The 22872-nt window shown below is 45.2% G+C and overlaps 1 protein-coding gene across 1 annotated transcript in view; it reads right to left on the bottom strand.

Moving 5' to 3' along the window:
• LOC121556232 (GDNF family receptor alpha-4-like) overlaps positions 1-22872 on the bottom strand; it is a 69458-nt gene that overhangs the window by 21910 nt on the left and 24676 nt on the right. The window contains exons 5-6 of the mRNA XM_045207417.1: positions 7371-7595; positions 5948-6065 (exon numbers count right to left, since the gene is read on the bottom strand). Of these exons, the coding sequence (XP_045063352.1) occupies positions 5948-6065; positions 7371-7595 (343 nt within the window). The remainder of the gene's footprint in view (positions 1-5947; positions 6066-7370; positions 7596-22872) is intronic.

Below are 22872 nucleotides of genomic sequence, written 5' to 3'. Positions count from 1 at the left end.
ACCAAGCCAGGGGTGCGCATCGTCAGTCCGGCACAACCCGTGCCTGGGTCACCGGTGCCTAATCAGGTACCGGTCAACTGCTCCACAACGGAGCTGAAGCTATCCGCTCCTACTACGTCCAGTTCAGCTCCAGCCAGCGGGGCCAGACCGGACCAGGGGCGCTATGGGGGGATTATTGGAGGGTGGTGGGCAAGCCCGGAGCCAGAACCGCCGCCGAGGAGGAATGCCCACCCAGCCCTCCCCTGTGTTTGTGGGTTCTTGTTCCGTGTTGGTCTATGTTACCTAGGACGTTACGAGTCGTTTGTTGTTTTGTTCATTGTCAGTATTTATCACTATAGATAAATAAACATGTTCGTTCATCACGCTGCGCCTTGGTCTATTCCGTACGACGATCGTGACAGAGAGAGAGAGAGAGAGAGAGAGAGTAAAAATGGAGATATGATTTTTAGGCCATATCGCCCAGCCCTAGACCATCTAACAGTATACCATAGTAATATGTTGAACTGGACCATCTAACAGTATACCATAGTAATATGTTGAACTGGACCATCCAACAGTATACCATAGTAATATGTTGAACTGGACCATCCAACAGTATACCATAGTAATATGTTGAACTGGACCATCCAACAGTATACCATAGTAATATGTTGAACTGGACCATCCAACAGTATACCATAGTAATATGTTGAACTGGACCATCCAACAGTATACCATAGTAATATGTTGAACTGGACCATCTAACAGTATACCATAGTAATATGTTGAACTGGACCATCTAACAGTATACCATAGTAATATGTTGAACTGGACCATCCAACAGTATACCATAGTAATATGTTGAACTGGACCATCCAACAGTATACCATAGTAATATGTTGAACTGGACCATCCAACAGTATACCATAGTAATATGTTGAACTGGACCATCCAACAGTATACCATAGTAATATGTTGAACTGGACCATCCAACAGTATACCATAGTAATATGTTGAACTGGACCATCCAACAGTATACCATAGTAATATGTTGAACTGGACCATCTAACAGTATACCATAGTAATATGTTGAACTGGACCATCCAACAGTATACCATAGTAATATGTTGAACTGGACCATCCAACAGTATACCATAGTAATATGTTGAACTGGACCATCCAACAGTATACCATAGTAATATGTTGAACTGGACCATCCAACAGTATACCATAGTAATATGTTGAACTGGACCATCCAACAGTATACCATAGTAATATGTTGAACTGGACCATCCAACAGTATACCATAGTAATATGTTGAACTGGACCATCCAACAGTATACCATAGTAATATGTTGAACTGGACCATCCAACAGTATACCATAGTAATATGTTGAACTGGACCATCCAACAGTATACCATAGTAATATGTTGAACTGGACCATCTAACAGTATACCATAGTAATATGTTGAACTGGACCATCCAACAGTATACCATAGTAATATGTTGAACTGGACCATCCAACAGTATACCATAGTAATATGTTGAACTGGACCATCCAACAGTATACCATAGTAATATGTTGAACTGGACCATCCAACAGTATACCATAGTAATATGTTGAACTGGACCATCTAACAGTATACCATAGTAATATGTTGAACATCCAACAGTATACCATAGTAATATGTTGAACTGGACCATCTAACAGTATACCATAGTAATATGTTGAACTGGACCATCCAACAGTATACCATAGTAATATGTTGAACTGGACCATCCAACAGTATACCATAGTAATATGTTGAACTGGACCATCCAACAGTATACCATAGTAATATGTTGAACTGGACCATCCAACAGTATACCATAGTAATATGTTGAACTGGACCATCCAACAGTATACCATAGTAATATGTTGAACTGGACCATCCAACAGTATACCATAGTAATATGTTGAACTGGACCATCCAACAGTATACCATAGTAATATGTTGAACTGGACCATCCAACAGTATACCATAGTAATATGTTGAACTGGACCATCCAACAGTATACCATAGTAATATGTTGAACTGGACCATCCAACAGTATACCATAGTAATATGTTGAACTGGACCATCCAACAGTATACCATAGTAATATGTTGAACTGGACCATCCAACAGTATACCATAGTAATATGTTGAACTGGACCATCCAACAGTATACCATAGTAATATGTTGAACTGGACCATCCAACAGTATACCATAGTAATATGTTGAACTGGACCATCCAACAGTATACCATAGTAATATGTTGAACTGGACCATCCAACAGTATACCATAGTAATATGTTGAACTGGACCATCCAACAGTATACCATAGTAATATGTTGAACTGGACCATCCAACAGTATACCATAGTAATATGTTGAACTGGACCATCCAACAGTATACCATAGTAATATGTTGAACTGGACCATCCAACAGTATACCATAGTAATATGTTGAACTGGACCATCCAACAGTATACCATAGTAATATGTTGAACTGGACCATCCAACAGTATACCATAGTAATATGTTGAACTGGACCATCCAACAGTATACCATAGTAATATGTTGAACTGGACCATCCAACAGTATACCATAGTAATATGTTGAACTGGACCATCCAACAGTATACCATAGTAATATGTTGAACTGGACCATCCAACAGTATACCATAGTAATATGTTGAACTGGACCATCCAACAGTATACCATAGTAATATGTTGAACTGGACCATCCAACAGTATACCATAGTAATATGTTGAACTGGACCATCCAACAGTATACCATAGTAATATGTTGAACTGGACCATCCAACAGTATACCATAGTAATATGTTGAACTGGACCATCCAACAGTATACCATAGTAATATGTTGACTGGACCATCCAACAGTATACCATAGTAATATGTTGAACTGGACCATCCAACAGTATACCATAGTAATATGTTGAACTGGACCATCCAACAGTATACCATAGTAATATGTTGAACTGGACCATCCAACAGTATACCATAGTAATATGTTGAACTGGACCATCCAACAGTATACCATAGTAATATGTTGAACTGGACCATCCAACAGTATACCATAGTAATATGTTGAACTGGACCATCCAACAGTATACCATAGTAATATGTTGAACTGGACCATCCAACAGTATACCATAGTAATATGTTGAACTGGACCATCCAACAGTATACCATAGTAATATGTTGAAATGGACCATCCAACAGTATACCATAGTAATATGTTGAACTGGACCATCCAACAGTATACCATAGTAATATGTTGAACTGGACCATCCAACAGTATACCATAGTAATATGTTGAACTGGACCATCCAACAGTATACCATAGTAATATGTTGAACTGGACCATCCAACAGTATACCATAGTAATATGTTGAACTGGACCATCCAACAGTATACCATAGTAATATGTTGAACTGGACCATCCAACAGTATACCATAGTAATATGTTGAACTGGACCATCCAACAGTATACCATAGTAATATGTTGAACTGGACCATCCAACAGTATACCATAGTAATATGTTGAACTGGACCATCCAACAGTATACCATAGTAATATGTTGAACTGGACCATCCAACAGTATACCATAGTAATATGTTGAACTGGACCATCCAACAGTATACCATAGTAATATGTTGAACTGGACCATCCAACAGTATACCATAGTAATATGTTGAACTGGACCATCCAACAGTATACCATAGTAATATGTTGAACTGGACCATCCAACAGTATACCATAGTAATATGTTGAACTGGACCATCCAACAGTATACCATAGTAATATGTTGAACTGGACCATCCAACAGTATACCATAGTAATATGTTGAACTGGACCATCCAACAGTATACCATAGTAATATGTTGAACTGGACCATCCAACAGTATACCATAGTAATATGTTGAACTGGACCATCCAACAGTATACCATAGTAATATGTTGAACTGGACCATCCAATAGTATACCATAGTAATATGTTGAACTGGACCATCCAACAGTATACCATAGTAATATGTTGAACTGGACCATCCAACAGTATACCATAGTAATATGTTGAACATCCAACAGTATACCATAGTAATATGTTGAACTGGACCATCCAACAGTATACCATAGTAATATGTTGAACTGGACCATCTAACAGTATACCATAGTAATATGTTGAACTGGACCATCCAACAGTATACCATAGTAATATGTTGAACTGGACCATCCAACAGTATACCATAGTAATATGTTGAACTGGACCATCCAACAGTATACCATAGTAATATGTTGAACTGGACCATCTAACAGTATACCATAGTAATATGTTGAACTGGACCATCCAACAGTATACCATAGTAATATGTTGAACTGGACCATCCAACAGTATACCATAGTAATATGTTGAACTGGACCATCCAACAGTATACCATAGTAATATGTTGAACTGGACCATCCAACAGTATACCATAGTAATATGTTGAACTGGACCATCCAACAGTATACCATAGTAATATGTTGAACTGGACCATCCAACAGTATACCATAGTAATATGTTGAACTGGACCATCCAACAGTATACCATAGTAATATGTTGAACTGGACCATCCAACAGTATACCATAGTAATATGTTGAACTGGACCATCCAACAGTATACCATAGTAATATGTTGAACTGGACCATCCAACAGTATACCATAGTAATATGTTGAACTGGACCATCCAACAGTATACCATAGTAATATGTTGAACTGGACCATCCAACAGTATACCATAGTAATATGTTGAACTGGACCATCCAACAGTATACCATAGTAATATGTTGAACTGGACCATCCAACAGTATACCATAGTAATATGTTGAACTGGACCATCCAACAGTATACCATAGTAATATGTTGAACTGGACCATCCAACAGTATACCATAGTAATATGTTGAACTGGACCATCCAACAGTATACCATAGTAATATGTTGAACTGGACCATCCAACAGTATACCATAGTAATATGTTGAACTGGACCATCCAACAGTATACCATAGTAATATGTTGAACTGGACCATCCAACAGTATACCATAGTAATATGTTGAACTGGACCATCCAACAGTATACCATAGTAATATGTTGAACTCGACCATCCAACAGTATACCATAGTAATATGTTGAACTGGACCATCCAACAGTATACCATAGTAATATGTTGAACTGGACCATCCAACAGTATACCATAGTAATATGTTGAACTGGACCATCCAACAGTATACCATAGTAATATGTTGAACTGGACCATCCAACAGTATACCATAGTAATATGTTGAACTGGACCATCCAATAGTATACCATAGTAATATGTTGAACTGGACCATCCAACAGTATACCATAGTAATATGTTGAACTGGACCATCCAACAGTATACCATAGTAATATGTTGAACATCCAACAGTATACCATAGTAATATGTTGAACTGGACCATCCAACAGTATACCATAGTAATATGTTGAACTGGACCATCTAACAGTATACCATAGTAATATGTTGAACTGGACCATCCAACAGTATACCATAGTAATATGTTGAACTGGACCATCCAACAGTATACCATAGTAATATGTTGAACTGGACCATCCAACAGTATACCATAGTAATATGTTGAACTGGACCATCCAACAGTATACCATAGTAATATGTTGAACTGGACCATCCAACAGTATATAGCTCTGGACTGCTAAGGTAAGCTCCTATTGACCTCAACACCCACACACAGACCCCCCCTCCCCCACCCACCCACAGACCCCCCTTCCCCACATACACCCACCCACCCCACCCACCCCCCATACGTAGTCGGCCCCCCCACCCCCATACGTAGTCGGCCCCACCCGCCACCCCCGCCACCCCCCCACCCCACCCCTACCTGCATACGTAGTCGGCCATACAGATGCTCAGTGCAGCCAGACAGTTGGGTTTGTCTTGGTCTTCGTAGGAGCAGGCTGGTATGATGGTCTGTCTCCGTCTCTCAGCACACGCCATGTCTGGACAGGGTTAGACTGGGTTAGGGTTACACACACTCACACACTACACACTACACACACACTACACACACACTACACCCACACTACACCCACACACACACTACACCCACACACACACTACACCCACACACACACACACACACACACACTACACCCACACACACACTACACACACACTACACACACACTACACCCACACACACACACACACACACTACACCCACACACTACACACACACTACACCCACCCACACACACACTACACCCACACACTACACCCACACTACACCCACACACACACTACACCCACACACCCACACACTACACACACTCACACACACACACACACACTCACACTACACCCACACACTACACACACTACACCCACACACACACACACACTACACACACACACACACACACTACACACACTACACCCACACACTACACACACTACACCCACACACACACACACTACACACACTACACCCACACACACTCACACACACTACACCCACACACCCACACACTACACACACTACACCCACACACTAAACCCACACACACCCATACACTACACCCACACACACTCACACACACACACACACACTCACACACACCCACACACCCACACACTACACACACTACACACACACACTACACCCACACACTACACACACTACACCCACACACACTCACACACACCCACACACACTCACACTACACCCACACACCCACACACTACACACACTACACCCACACACACTCACACACACACACACTACACCCACACACACACACTCACACACACCCACACACCCACACACTACACCCACACACACACACACTACACACACTACACCCACACACTACACACTACACACACACACAGTACACTCACCCACACAGTAGCCCCCCTCCCCCCTCCTCCTACCTGTACAGGGGCAGAACAGTACCCCCCACCCCCTCTCCCCCCCTCCTCCTACCTGTACAGGGGCAGAACAGTACCCCCCACCCCCTCTCTCCCCCCTCCTCCTACCTGTACAGGGGCAGAACAGTACCCCCCACCCCCTCTCTCCCCCTCCTCCTACCTGTGCAGGGGCAGAACAGCAGCCCCCCCTCCTCCCTACCTGTACAGGGGCAGAACAGTACCCCCCACCCCCCTCTCTCCCCCCTACCTGTGCAGGGGCAGAACAGCAGCCCCCCCTACCTGTACAGGGGCAGAACAGCAGCCCCCCTACCTGTACAGGGGCAGAACAGCAGCCCCCCCTACCTATGCAGGGGCAGAACAGCAGCCCCCACTACCTGTACAGGGGCAGAACAGCAGCTCGTGGGTGTAGTCAGGAGGGACCCGGTCGAAGAACTTCCTGAGAGCCCTGTTACACCTGGGCCTGTTACAGGGGCCTGAGCGGGCCGACGGCTGGATGCAGGCGGAAACATACTCTGTACGGAGCTTCTGACACGTCTCGTCCACGTTACACGCCTTCGCTGCATCTAGGCAACGGTTCAACGTCGTTTTGCCGACCTCATCTATTGGAAACAAAACAAGGAGCAGATGTAATTTGGAACGGAACCTCTGTGCTTAATCCTCTCAGTAATTTGAGGCATATTCAATTTCACCCAATGATTAATAAGACTAATTGGAGTCTGTCGTGACAAGCCTCCTGCGTCTGCAAATGAAATTAAAATGATTAATTCTATGTACAATTAAAAGTAATCTAAAATGTGTCTTATCTGCAGTAGGTATGTATTGAATATAACATGAATCAGGTGTTGGATGTGTCTGTTCCGTCGGGACACTGTCTGGGTTTAATTAGCCCTCATCGTTTAAAATCACATTTTGGAGGGTTAATGCAGAGCTGAGTGTGTGTGTGTGTGTGTGTGTGTGTTTATTGAGGGTGAATGACGAACAGAGAGACAGCTCCACCTTTCTGCCCCTTCACAACACCACTCTTAATTCCAAATGAAGTCTTAGCTTCCTGACTAACCCATCTGTGATTCCTGACTAACCCATCTGTGCTTCCTGACTAACCCATCTGTGATTCCTGACTAACCCATCTGTGATTCCTGACTAACCCATCTGTGATTCCTGACTAACCCATCTGTGATTCCTGACTAACCCATCTGTGATTCCTGACTAACCCATCTGTGCTTCCTGACTAACCCATCTGTGCTTCCTGACTAACCCATCTGTGATTCCTGACTAACCCATCTGTGATTCCTGACTAACCCATCTGTGATTCCTGACTAACCCATCTGTGATTCCTGACTAACCCATCTGTGATTCCTGACTAACCCATCTGTGATTCCTGACTAACCCATCTGTGATTCCTGACTAACCCATCTGTGATTCCTGACTAACCCATCTGTGATTCCTGACTAACCCATCTAATGCTGTGTAAACAACAGGTGCAGGCTAACAGTGAAATGCTGACTGACGGGCTCTTATCAACAACGCAGAGAGAAAGACAATAGAGAAATAATAGAAAAGTAAAACATGTAATAATAAAAGTAATAATAAATACACAATGAGAAACGGTAACTTGGCTACAGTGAGGGAAAAAAGTATTTGATCCCCTGCTGATTTTGTACGTTTGCCCACTGACAAAGAAATGATCAGTCTATAATTTTAATGGTAGGTTTATTTGAACAGTGAGATACAGAATAACAACAAAAAAATCCAGAAAAACGCATGTCAAAAATGTTATAAATTGATTTGCATTTTAATGAGGGAAATAAGTATTTGACCCTCTCTCAATCAAAAAGATTTCTGGCTCCCAGGTGTCTTTTATACAGGTAACGAGCTGAGATTAGGAGCACACACTTAAAGGGAGTGCTCCTAATCTCAGTTTGTTACCTGTATAAAAGACACCTGTCCACAGAAGCAATCAATCAATCCGATTCCAAACACTCCACCATGGCCAAGACCAAAGAGCTCTCCAAGGATGTCAGGGACAAGATTGTAGACCTACACAAGGCTGGAATGGGCTACAAGACCATCGCCAAGCAGCTTGGTGAGAAGGTGACAACAGTTGGTGCGATTATTCGCAAATGGAAGAAACACAAAATAACTGTCAATCTCCCTCAGCCTGGGGCTCCATGCAAGATCTCATCTCGTGGAGTTGCAATGATCATGAGAACAGTGAGGAATCAGCCCAGAACTACACGGGAGGATCTTGTCAATGATCTCAAGGCAGCTGGGACCATAGTCACCAAGAAAACAATTGGTAACACACTACGCTGTGAAGGACTGAAATCCTGCAGCGCTCGCAAGGTCCCCCTGCTCAAGAAAGTACATATACATGCCCGTCTGAAGTTTGCCAATGAACATCTGAATGATTCAGAGGAGAACTGGGTGAAAGTGTTGTGGTCAGATGAGACCAAAATTGAGCTCTTTGGCATCAACTCAACTCGCCGTGTTTGGAGGAGGAGGAATGCTGCCTATGACCCCAAGAACACCATCCCCACCGTCAAACATGGAGGTGGAAACATTATGCTTTGGGGGTGTTTTTCTGCTAAGGGGACAGGACAACTTCACCGCATCAAAGGGACAATGGACGGGGTCATGTACTGTCAAATCTTGGGTGAGAACCTCCTTCCCTCAGCCAGGGCATTGAAAATGGGTTGTGGATGGGTATTCCAGCATGACAATGACCCAAAACACACAGCCAAGGCAACAAAGGAGTGGCTCAAGAAGAAGCACATTAAGGTCCTGGAGTGGCCTAGCCAGCCTCCAGACCTTAATCCCATAGAAAATATGTGGAGGGAGCTGAATGTTCGAGTTGCCAATCGTCAGCCTCGAAACCTTAATGACTTGGAGAAGATCTGCAAAGAGGAGTGGGACAAAATCCCTCCTGAGATTTGTGCAAACCTGGTGGCCAACTACAAGAAACGTCTGACCTCTGTGATTGCCAACAAGGGTTTTGCCACCAAGTACTAAGTCATGTTTTGCAGAGGGGTCAAATACTTATTTCCCTCATTAAAAAGCAAATCAATTTATAATATTATTGACATGCGTTTTTCTGGATTTTGTTGTTGTTATTCTGTCTCTCACTGTTCAAATGAACCTACCATTAAAATTATAGACTGATCATGTCTTTGTCAGTGGGCAAACGTACAAAATCAGCAGGGGATCAAATGCTTTTTTCCCTCACTGTAGGCTGAGATTATTAAATATAAAAGCACTAAACCTCTCTCTAAAAGCTTCACTTATCCCAAAATTTTACTTAAACCCTAAATGGTTCTCAAGTAGATTACTAAGAAAAGCTCATCCATTGTTTTGTCTTCGTGCTGATTGCCATGTCTCATTTTCCATTAATTGAAAATGAAACTTTTAAAAAAGTATCTCTCTTTTTCAAACAAGCATTGCAGAGCTGGCTACAATTTCAATGTCATCTCCCTGAAAAGATAGAACAAATATTACAACAAATATTATGGCTGAACTCAAATGTGCTGGTTGATAAAATACCTGTATTTATGGGAAAGATGTTGGAAAAGGGTATTTTGTTTTTAAATGATATTGTAAATTGGAATGGTAGAGTTATGCCTTTCATGGAGTTATCAGATTTGTATGGGAAGGTCTGCTCAATCCAAGATTCCAACCAATTGATTACAGCATTACCCCCAAAATGGAGGAGGCAGGTGGCAGCGGGAGGAGGTAGGGAACTGGTCTGTCTGCCCAATATAAAGGATCAAGGGAGGAGGTAGGGAACTGGTCTGTCTGCCCAATATAAAGGATCAAGGGAGGAGGTAGGGAACTGGTCTGTCTGCCCAATATAAAGGATCAAGGGAGGAGGCAGGGAACTGGTCTGTCTGCCCAATATAAAGGATCAAGGGAGGAGGTAGGGGACTGGTCTGTCTGCCCAGTATAAAGGATCAAGGGAGGAGGTAGGGAACTGGTCTGTCTGCCCAATATAAAGGATCAAGGGAGGAGGTAGGGAACTGGTCTGTCTGCCCAATATAAAGGATCAAGGGAGGAGGCAGGGAACTGGTCTGTCTGTCCAATATAAAGGATCAAGGGAGGAGGCAGGGAACTGGTCTGTCTGCCCAATATAAAGGATCAAGGGAGGAGGCAGGGAACTGGTCTGTCTGCCCAATATAAAGGATCAAAACTGGCGGAGGAATAAAAATAGCATAAATAGGAAAGTATAACGGTTTCATATGAGGACCAGGATGTTGACAGCTGTGCCATACAGATTGCAACATAGTTGGGAAGAGATTTCTGATGTACCGATTCCATGGTACAGGGTGTATGAGTTGATATATAAAACGACGCAAGATTCAAGACTTCGTGCTTTTCAGCTAAAATTATTGTACAGAATTCTTGCCACCAACAAAATGTTGAATATTTGGGGCATACAATCATTGCAGCTATGCAGATTTTGTTGTGATGATACAGAATCAATAGACCATTTGTTCTGGTATCGCCCTCAGGTAGCCTGGTTCTGGTCTCAGGTTCAGGAATGGCTGAAAAAGCATAACATTAATCTAAAATTGACCGTAGAAATAGCATAGTTGGGAGATCTGGAGAGACCGGGTCAGCCAATTACTAATATACTAATACTCTTAGTAAAAGTATTTATCTTAAACTCGTAATCTGTGGATTCTATTCGATTAGATAGATTGAAATTGTATGTTAAACATCACAGCATAGTTGGAAGATATATGGTGTGTAGAAATCCGAAGAGGGGTGGCCAGCAGAGAGGGGTGGGATGGGCTGAGGGAGGCTGAGGGTTGGGATGGGCTGAGGGAGGCCAGCAGAGACAGGTGGGATGGGCTGAGGGAGGCTGAGGGTTGGGATGCAGAGATAGGTGGGATGGGCTGAGGGAGGCTGAGGGTTGGGATGCAGAGATAGGTGGGATGGGCTGAGGGTGGCCAGCAGAGATAGGTGGGATGGGCTGAGGGTGGTCAGCAGAGATAGGTGGGATGGGCTGAGGGTGGTCAGCAGAGATAGGTGGGATGGGCTGAGGGTGGTCAGCAGAGATAGGTGGGATGGGCTGAGGGTGGTCAGCAGAGATAGGTGGGATGGGCTGAGGGAGGCTGAGGGTTGGGATGGGCTGAGGGAGGCCAGCAGAGATAGGTGGGATGGGCTGAGGGAGGCCAGTAGAGATAGGTGGGATGGGCTGAGGGAGGCTGAGGGTTGGGATGGGCTGAGGGAGGCCAGCAGAGATAGGTGGGATGGGCTGAGGGAGGCCAGTAGAGATAGGTGGGATGGGCTGAGGGAGGCCAGTAGAGATAGGTGGGATGGGCTGAGGGTGGTCAGCAGAGATAGGTGGGATGGGCTGAGGGTGGTCAGCAGAGATAGGTGGGATGGGCTGAGGGTGGTCAGCAGAGATAGGTGGGATGGGCTGAGGGAGGCAGAGGGTTGGGATGCAGAGATAGGTGGGATGGGCTGAGGGTGGTCAGCAGAGATAGGTGGGATGGGCTGAGGGAGGCAGAGGGTTGGGATGCAGAGATAGGTGGGATGGGCTGAGGGAGGCCAGCAGAGATAGGTGGGATGGGCTGAGGGAGGCCAGTAGAGATAGGTGGGATGGGCTGAGGGTGGTCAGCAGAGATACAGTGGGGAAAAAAAGTATCTAGTCAGCCACCAATTGTGCAAGTTCTCCCACTTAAAAAGATGAGAGAGGCCTGTAATTTTCATCATAGGTACACGTCAACTATGACAGACAAATTGAGAATTTTTTTTCCAGAAAATCACATTGTAGGATTTTTTACGAATTTATTTGCAAATTATGGTGGAAAATAAGTATTTGGTCACCTACAAACAAGCAAAATTTCTGGCTCTCACAGACCTGTAACTTCTTCTTTAAGAGGCTCCTCTGTCCTCCACTCGTTACCTGTATTAATGGCACCTGTTTGAACATGTTATCAGTATAAAAGACACCTGTCCATAACCTCAAACAGTCACACTCCAAACTCCACTATGGCCAAGACCAAAGAGCTGTCAAAGGACACCAGAAACAAAATTGTAGACCTGCACCAGGCTGGGAAGACTGAATCTGCAATAGATAAGCAGCTTGGTTTGAAGAAATCAACTGTGGGAGCAATTATTAGGAAATGGAAGACATACAAGACCACTGATAATCTCCCTCGATCTGGGGCTCCACGCAAGATCTCACCCCGTGGGGTCAAAATGATCACAAGAACGGTGAGCAAAAATCCCAGAACCACACGGGGGGACCTAGTGAATGACCTGCAGAGAGCTGGGACCAAAGTAACAAAGCCTACCATCAGTAACACACTACGCCGCCAGGGACTCAAATCCTGCAGTGCAGACGTGTCCCCCTGCTTAAGCCAGTACATGTCCAGGCCGGTCTGAAGTTTGCTAGAGTGCATTTGGATGATCCAGAAGAGGATTGGGAGAATGTCATATGGTCAGATGAAACGAAAATAGAACTTTTTGGTAAAAACTCAACTCGTCGTGTTTGGAGGACAAAGAATGATGAGTTGCATCCAAAGAACACCATACCTACTGTGAAGCATGGGGGTGGAAACATCATGCTTTGGGGCTGTTTTTCTGCAAAGGGACCAGGACGACTGATCCGTGTAAAGGAAAGAATGAATGGGGCCATGTATCGTGAAATTTTGAGTGAAAACCTCCTTCCATCAGCAAGGGCATTGAAGATGAAACGTGGCTGGGTCTTTCAGCATGACAATGATCCCAAACACACCGCCCGGGCAACGAAGGAGTGGCTTCGTAAGAAGCATTTCAAGGTCCTGGAGTGGCCTAGCCAGTCTTCAGATCTCAACCCCATAGAAAATCTTTGGAGAGAGTTGAAAGTCCGTGTTGCCCAGCGACAGCCCCAAAACATCACTGCTCTAGAGGAGATCTGCATGGAGGAATGGGCCAAAATACCAGCAACAGTGTGTGAAAACCTTGTGAAGACTTACAGAAAACGTTTGACCTGTGTCATTGCCAACAAAGGATATATAACAAAGTATTGAGTTTATTGACCAAATACTTATTTTCCACCATAATTTGCAAATAAATTCATTAAAAATCCTACAATGTGATTTTCTGGATTTTTTTTTCTCATTTTGTCTGTCATAGTTGACGTGTACCTATGATGAAAATTACAGGCCTCTCTCATATTTTTAAGTGGGAGAACTTGCACAATTGGTGGCTGACTAAATACTTTTTTTCCCCACTGTAGGTGGGATGGGCTGAGGGTGGTCAGCAGAGATAGGTGGGATGGGCTGAGGGAAGCTGAGAGTTGGGATGGGCTGAGGGAGGCCAGCAGAGATAGGTGGGATGGGCTGAGGGAGGCTGAGGGTTGGGATGCAGAGATAGGTGGGATGGGCTGAGGGAGGCTGAGGGTTGGGATGCAGAGATAGGTGGGATGGGCTGAGGGAGGCTGAGGGTTGGGATGCAGAGATAGGTGGGATGGGCTGAGGGAGGCCAGCAGAGACAGGTGGGATGGGCTGAGGGAGGCCAGCAGAGATAGGTGGGATGGGCTGAGGGTGGTCAGCAGAGATAGGTGGGATGGGCTGAGGGAGGCCAGCAGAGATAGGTGGGATGGGCTGAGGGAGGCTGAGGGTTGGGATGCAGAGATAGGTGGGATGGGCTGAGGGAGGCTGAGGGTTGGGATGCAGAGATAGGTGGGATGGGCTGAGGGAGGCTGAGGGTTGGGATGCAGAGATAGGTGGGATGGGCTGAGGGAGGCTGAGGGTTGGGATGCAGAGATAGGTGGGATGGGCTGAGGGTGGCCAGCAGAGATAGGTGGGATGGGCTGAGGGTGGTCAGCAGATATAGGTGGGATGGGCTGAGGGTGGTCAGCAGAGATAGGTGGGATGGGCTGAGGGTGGTCAGCAGAGATAGGTGGGATGGGCTGAGGGAAGCTGAGGGTTGGGATGGGCTGAGGGAGGCCAGCAGAGATAGGTGGGATGGGCTGAGGGAAGCTGAGGGTTGGGATGCAGAGATAGGTGGGATGGGCTGAGGGTGGCCAGCAGAGATAGGTGGGATGGGCTGAGGGTGGTCAGCAGATATAGGTGGGATGGGCTGAGGGTGGTCAGCAGAGATAGGTGGGATGGGCTGAGGGTGGTCAGCAGAGATAGGTGGGATGGGCTGAGGGAAGCTGAGGGTTGGGATGGGCTGAGGGAGGCCAGCAGAGATAGGTGGGATGGGCTGAGGGAAGCTGAGGGTTGGGATGGGCTGAGGGAGGCCAGCAGAGATAGGTGGGATGGGCTGAGGGAGGCTGAGGGTTGGGATGGGCTGAGGGAGGCCAGCAGAGATAGGTGGGATGGGCTGAGGGAGGCAGAGGGTTGGGATGCAGAGATAGGTGGGATGGGCTGAGGGTGGCCAGCAGAGATAGGTGGGATGGGCTGAGGGTGGTCAGCAGAGATAGGTGGGATGGGCTGAGGGTGGTCAGCAGAGATAGGTGGGATGGGCTGAGGGTGGTCAGCAGAGATAGGTGGGATGGGCTGAGGGAGGCTGAGGGTTGGGATGGGCTGAGGGAGGCCAGTAGAGATAGGTGGGATGGGCTGAGGGAGGCCAGTAGAGATAGGTGGGATGGGCTGAGGGAGGCTGAGGGTTGGGATGCAGAGATAGGTGGGATGGGCTGAGGGTGGTCAGCAGAGATAGGTGGGATGGGCTGAGGGTGGTCAGCAGAGATAGGTGGGATGGGCTGAGGGAGGCCAGTAGAGATAGGTGGGATGGGCTGAGGGAGGCTGAGGGTTGGGATGCAGAGATAGGTGGGATGGGCTGAGGGAGGCTGAGGGTTGGGATGTGGAATTGGAGACAAGTGGGAGTGGAGTTACTGGGCAGGGTATAGAATGACAGTCAAAGATAAAAGTCAAAAATAAAGTCAAAATAAAACATAACAAAAAGTAAGTTTGAATGACAGTGAGGGGCAGTGTTGTTACAGCTAATGCCGGTTTGCCTGAAGCTGATGCAGCGCAGGTGTTTGTACACATGGATATACACACACTCTCATTCAAATGCAAACACACGCACATTCACGGACACACACACACATACACTCATGTAAATAGAGCCATACATGCACTCAAACAGATTCAGTTGGCCTTGCTGTTATGATGTTTGTTGTCCTTGATGTCTTTTGTTTTCTGTTTTCATTCGTCTTTCTCTTTTTTTGTCTTTTGTTCATTTTGTTGGTTGTTGGTGCATTGGGGACGGGGGCTTGGAGACGGGGGCTTGGGGATGGGGGGCTTGGGGACGGGGGGCTTGGGGCTTGGGGAAGGGGGCTTGGGGATGGGGGCTTGGGGATGGGGGATGGGGGATGGGGGGCTTGGGGACGGGGGCTTGGGGATGGGGGATGGGGGCTTGGGGAAGGGGCTTGGGGATGGGGGCTTGGGGATGGGGGGCTTGGGGACGGGGGCTTGGGGATGGGGGACGGGGGCTTGGGGAAGGGGGCTTGGGGATGGGGGGCTTGGGGAAGGGGGCTTGGGGATGGAGGGCTTGGGGATGGGGGATGGGGGCTTGGGGACGGGGGCTTGGGGATGGGGGGCTTGGGGATGGGGGATGGGGGGCTTGGGGACGGGGGGCTTGGGGACGGGGGATGGAATTATTTTATTTTTCTCGCCAGGGACTGTGGGTGGGTGGGGGGTTCTCGGATGGTTGAGGAGCAGCTCTTGGGGAACTGTTGGGGGGATCTTGGAGGGCTGGTGGCCTGGCGGTTGGGAGCTTGGGCCGGTGGCTGATGGATCGCTGGTTCGGGTCCCCATTTCTGAACTTATGGGAGATCTGTCGGCGTGCCCTCGAGCGGGGCGTTGACCCTGGTTACTTCTGTGTGTCTCTCTGGATGGGAGTCTGTTAGATGACTAATGTGATGGGAGTCTGTTAGATGACTAATGTGATGGGAGTCTGTTGGATGACTAATGTGATGGGAGTCTGTTAGATGACTAATGTGATGGGAGTCTGTTAGATGACTAATGTGATGGGAGTCTGTTGGATGACTAATGTGATGGGAGTCTGTTAGATGACTAATGTGATGGGAGTCTGTTGGATGACTAATGTGATGGGAGTCTGTTGGATGACTAATGTGATGGGAGTCTGTTGGATGACTAATGTGATGGGAGTCTGTTGGATGACTAATGTGATGGGAGTCTGTTACATGACTAATGTGATGGGAGTCTGTTGGATGACTAATGTGATGGGAGTCTGTTGGATGACTAATGTGATGGGAGTCTGTTACATGACTAATGTGATGGGAGTCTGTTACATGACTAATGTGATGGGAGTCTGTTGGATGACTAATGTGATGGGAGTATGTTGGATGACTAATGTGGTGGGAGTCTGTTGGATGACTAATGTGATGGGAGTCTGTTGGATGACTAATGTGATGGGAGTCTGTTGGATGACTAATGTGATGGGAGTCTGTTGGATGACTAATGTGATGGGAGTCTGTTAGATGACTAATGTGATGGGAGTCTGTTAGATGACTAATGTGATGGGAGTCTGTTAGATGACTAATGTGATGGGAGTCTGTTAGATGACTAATGTGATGGGAGTCTGTTAGATGACTAATGTGATGGGAGTCTGTTAGATGACTAATGTGATGGGAGTCTGTTGGATGACTAATGTGATGGGAGTCTGTTAGATGACTAATGTGATGGGAGTCTGTTGGATGACTAATGTGATGGGAGTCTGTTAGATGACTAATGTGATGGGAGTCTGTTGGATGACTAATGTGATGGGAGTCTGTTAGATGACTAATGTGATGGGAGTCTGTTAGATGACTAATGTGATGGGAGTATGTTAGATGACTAATGTGATGGGAGTCTGTTAGATGACTAATGTGATGGGAGTCTGTTAGATGACTAATGTGATGGGAGTCTGTTGGATGACTAATGTGATGGGAGTCTGTTAGATGACTAATGTGATGGGAGTCTGTTACATGACTAATGTGATGGGAGTCTGTTGGATGACTAATGTGATGGGAGTCTGTTAGATGACTAATGTGATGGGAGTCTGTTGGATGACTAATGTGATGGGAGTCTGTTGGATGACTAATGTGATGGGAGTCTGTTGGATGACTAATGTGATGGGAGTCTGTTAGATGACTAATGTGATGGGAGTCTGTTAGATGACTAATGTGATGGGAGTCTGTTGGATGACTAATGTGATGGGAGTCTGTTAGATGACTAATGTGATGGGAGTCTGTTGGATGACTAATGTGATGGGAGTCTGTTGGATGACTAATGTGATGGGAGTCTGTTGGATGACTAATGTGATGGGAGTCTGTTGGATGACTAATGTGATGGGAGTCTGTTACATGACTAATGTGATGGGAGTCTGTTGGATGACTAATGTGATGGGAGTCTGTTGGATGACTAATGTGATGGGAGTCTGTTACATGACTAATGTGATGGGAGTCTGTTACATGACTAATGTGATGGGAGTCTGTTGGATGACTAATGTGATGGGGAGTATGTTGGATGACTAATGTGGTGGGAGTCTGTTGGATGACTAATGTGATGGGAGTCTGTTGGATGACTAATGTGATGGGAGTCTGTTGGATGACTAATGTGATGGGAGTCTGTTGGATGACTAATGTGATGGGAGTCTGTTAGATGACTAATGTGATGGGAGTCTGTTAGATGACTAATGTGATGGGAGTCTGTTAGATGACTAATGTGATGGGAGTCTGTTAGATGACTAATGTGATGGGAGTCTGTTAGATGACTAATGTGATGGGAGTCTGTTAGATGACTAATGTGATGGGAGTCTGTTGGATGACTAATGTGATGGGAGTCTGTTAGATGACTAATGTGATGGGAGTCTGTTGGATGACTAATGTGATGGGAGTCTGTTAGATGACTAATGTGATGGGAGTCTGTTGGATGACTAATGTGATGGGAGTCTGTTAGATGACTAATGTGATGGGAGTCTGTTAGATGACTAATGTGATGGGAGTATGTTAGATGACTAATGTGATGGGAGTCTGTTAGATGACTAATGTGATGGGAGTCTGTTAGATGACTAATGTGATGGGAGTCTGTTGGATGACTAATGTGATGGGAGTCTGTTAGATGACTAATGTGATGGGAGTCTGTTACATGACTAATGTGATGGGAGTCTGTTGGATGACTAATGTGATGGGAGTCTGTTAGATGACTAATGTGATGGGAGTCTGTTGGATGACTAATGTGATGGGAGTCTGTTGGATGACTAATGTGATGGGAGTCTGTTGGATGACTAATGTGATGGGAGTCTGTTAGATGACTAATGTGATGGGAGTCTGTTGGATGACTAATGTGATGGGAGTCTGTTAGATGACTAATGTGATGGGAGTCTGTTAGATGACTAATGTGATGGGAGTCTGTTGGATGACTAATGTGATGGGAGTCTGTTAGATGACTAATGTGATGGGAGTCTGTTAGATGACTAATGTGATGGTAGTCTGTTGGATGACTAATGTGATGGGAGTCTGTTGGATGACTAATGTGATGGGAGTCTGTTAGATGACTAATGTGATGGGAGTCTGTTGGATGACTAATGTGATGGGAGTCTGTTAGATGACTAATGTGATGGGATTCTGTTAGATGACTAATGTGATGGGAGTCTGTTGGATGACTAATGTGATGGGAGTCTGTTGGATGACTAATGTGATGGGAGTCTGTTGGATGACTAATGTGATGGGAGTCTGTTGGATGACTAATATGATGGGAGTCTGTTACATGACTAATGTGATGGGAGTCTGTTGGATGACTAATGTGATGGGAGTCTGTTGGATGACTAATGTGATGGGAGTCTGTTACATGACTAATGTGATGGGAGTATGTTACATGACTAATGTGATGGGAGTCTGTTGGATGACTAATGTGGTGGGAGTCTGTTGGATGACTAATGTGATGGGAGTCTGTTAGATGACTAATGTGATGGGAGTCTGTTAGATGACTAATGTGATGGGAGTCTGTTAGATGACTAATGTGATGGGAGTCTGTTAGATGACTAATGTGATGGGAGTCTGTTAGATGACTAATGTGATGGGAGTCTGTTACATGACTAATGTGATGGGAGTCTGTTGGATGACTAATGTGATGGGAGTCTGTTACATGACTAATGTGATGGGAGTCTGTTGGATGACTAATGTGATGGGAGTCTGTTAGATGACTAATGTGATGGGAGTCTGTTAGATGACTAATGTGATGGGAGTCTGTTAGATGACTAATGTGATGGGAGTCTGTTACATGACTAATGTGATGGGAGTCTGTTGGATGACTAATGTGATGGGAGTCTGTTAGATGACTAATGTGATGGGAGTCTGTTGGATGACTAATGTGATGGGAGTCTGTTGGATGACTAATGTGATGGGAGTCTGTTAGATGACTAATGTGATGGGAGTCTGTTGGATGACTAATGTGATGAGAGTCTGTTAGATGACTAATGTGATGGGAGTCTGTTAGATGACTAATGTGATGGGAGTATGTTAGATGACTAATGTGATGGGAGTCTGTTAGATGACTAATGTGATGGGAGTCTGTTGGATGACTAATGTGATGGGAGTCTGTTAGATGACTAATGTGATGGGAGTCTGTTACATGACTAATGTGATGGGAGTCTGTTGGATGACTAATGTGATGGGAGTCTGTTAGATGACTAATGTGATGGGAGTCTGTTGGATGACTAATGTGATGGGAGTCTGTTAGATGACTAATGTGATGGGAGTCTGTTAGATGACTAATGTGATGGGAGTCTGTTAGATGACTAATGTGATGGGAGTCTGTTAGATGACTAATGTGATGGGAGTATGTTAGATGACTAATGTGATGGGAGTCTGTTAGATGACTAATGTGATGGGAGTCTGTTGGATGACTAATGTGATGGGAGTCTGTTAGATGACTAATGTGATGGGAGTCTGTTGGATGACTAATGTGATGGGAGTCTGTTGGATGACTAATGTGATGGGAGTCTGTTGGATGACTAATATGATGGGAGTCTGTTAGATGACTAATGTGATTGGAGTCTGTTAGATGACTAATGTGATGGGAGTCTGTTGGATGACTAATGTGATGGGAGTCTGTTGGATGACTAATGTGATGGGAGTCTGTTAGATGACTAATGTGATGGGAGTCTGTTGGATGACTAATGTGATGGGAGTCTGTTAGATGACTAATGTGATGGGAGTCTGTTAGATGACTAATGTGATGGGAGTCTGTTAGATGACTAATGTGATGGGAGTCTGTTAGATGACTAATGTGATGGGAGTCTGTTAGATGACTAATGTGATGGGAGTCTGTTAGATGACTAATGTGATGGGAGTCTGTTAGATGACTAATGTGATTGGAGTCTGTTAGATGACTAATGTGATGGGAGTCTGTTGGATGACTAATGTGATGGGAGTCTCTTAGATGACTAATGTGATGATAGTCTGTTGGATGACTAATGTGATGGGAGTCTGTTAGATGACTAATGTGATGGGAGTCTGTTAGATGACTAATGTGATGGGAGTCTGTTAGATGACTAATGTGATGGGAGTCTGTTAGATGACTAATGTGATGGGAGTCTGTTAGATGACTAATGTGATGGGAGTCTGTTGGATGACTAATTTGATGGGAGTCTGTTGGATGACTAATGTGATGGGAGTCTGTTAGATGACTAATGTGATGGGAGTCTGTTGGATGACTAATGTGATGGGAGTCTGTTAGATGACTAATGTGATGGGAGTCTGTTAGATGACTAATGTGATGGGAGTCTGTTGGATGACTAATGTGATGGGAGTCTGTTAGATGACTAATGTGATGGGAGTCTGTTGGATGACTAATGTGATGGGAGTCTGTTGGATGACTAATGTGATGGGAGTCTGTTGGATGACTAATGTGATGGGAGTCTGTTGGATGACTAATGTGATGGGAGTCTGTTAGATGACTAATGTGATGGGAGTCTGTTAGATGACTAATGTGATTGGAGTCTGTTAGATGACTAATGTGATGGGAGTCTGTTGGATGACTAATGTGATGGGAGTCTGTTGGATGACTAATGTGATGGGAGTCTGTTGGATGACTAATGTGATGGGAGTCTGTTAGATGACTAATGTGATTGGAGTCTGTTAGATGACTAATGTGATGGGAGTCTGTTAGATGACTAATGTGATGGGAGTCTGTTAGATGACTAATGTGATGGGAGTCTGTTAGATGACTAATGTGATGGGAGTCTGTTGGATGACTAATGTGATGGGAGTCTGTTGGATGACTAATGTGATGGGAGTCTGTTGGATGACTAATGTGATGGGAGTCTGTTGAATGACTAATGTGATGGGGGTCTGTTGGATGACTAATGTGATGGGAGTCTGTTGGATGACTAATGTGATGGGAGTATGTTAGATGACTAATGTGATGGGAGTATGTTAGATGACTAATGTGATGGGAGTCTGTTGGATGACTAATGTGATGGGAGTCTGTTAGATGACTAATGTGATGGGAGTCTGTTAGATGACTAATGTGATGGGAGTCTGTTAGATGACTAATGTGATGGGAGTCTGTTAGATGACTAATGTGAAGGGAGTCTGTTAGATGACTAATGTGATGGGAGTCTGTTAGATGACTCATGTGATGGGAGTCTGTTAGATGACTAATGTGATGGGAGTCTGTTAGATGACTAATGTGATGTTAGATGACTAAAGTGATGGGAGTCTGTTGGATGACTAATGTGATGGGAGTCTGTTGGATGACTAATGTGATGGGAGTCTGTTGGATGACTAATGTGATGGGAGTCTGTTGGATGACTAATGTGATGGGAGTCTGTTGGATGACTAATGTGATGGGAGTCTGTTGGATGACTAATGTGATGGGAGTCTGTTAGATGACTAATGTGATGGGAGTCTGTTGGATGACTAATGTGATGGGA

This window comes from Coregonus clupeaformis, chromosome 25, assembly GCF_020615455.1.
Source record: "Coregonus clupeaformis isolate EN_2021a chromosome 25, ASM2061545v1, whole genome shotgun sequence".
Classification (NCBI taxonomy): Eukaryota; Metazoa; Chordata; class Actinopteri; order Salmoniformes; family Salmonidae; genus Coregonus; species Coregonus clupeaformis.
Note: the sequence above shows the minus strand (reverse complement) of the source record. Positions and strands in the feature narration are given on the sequence as shown.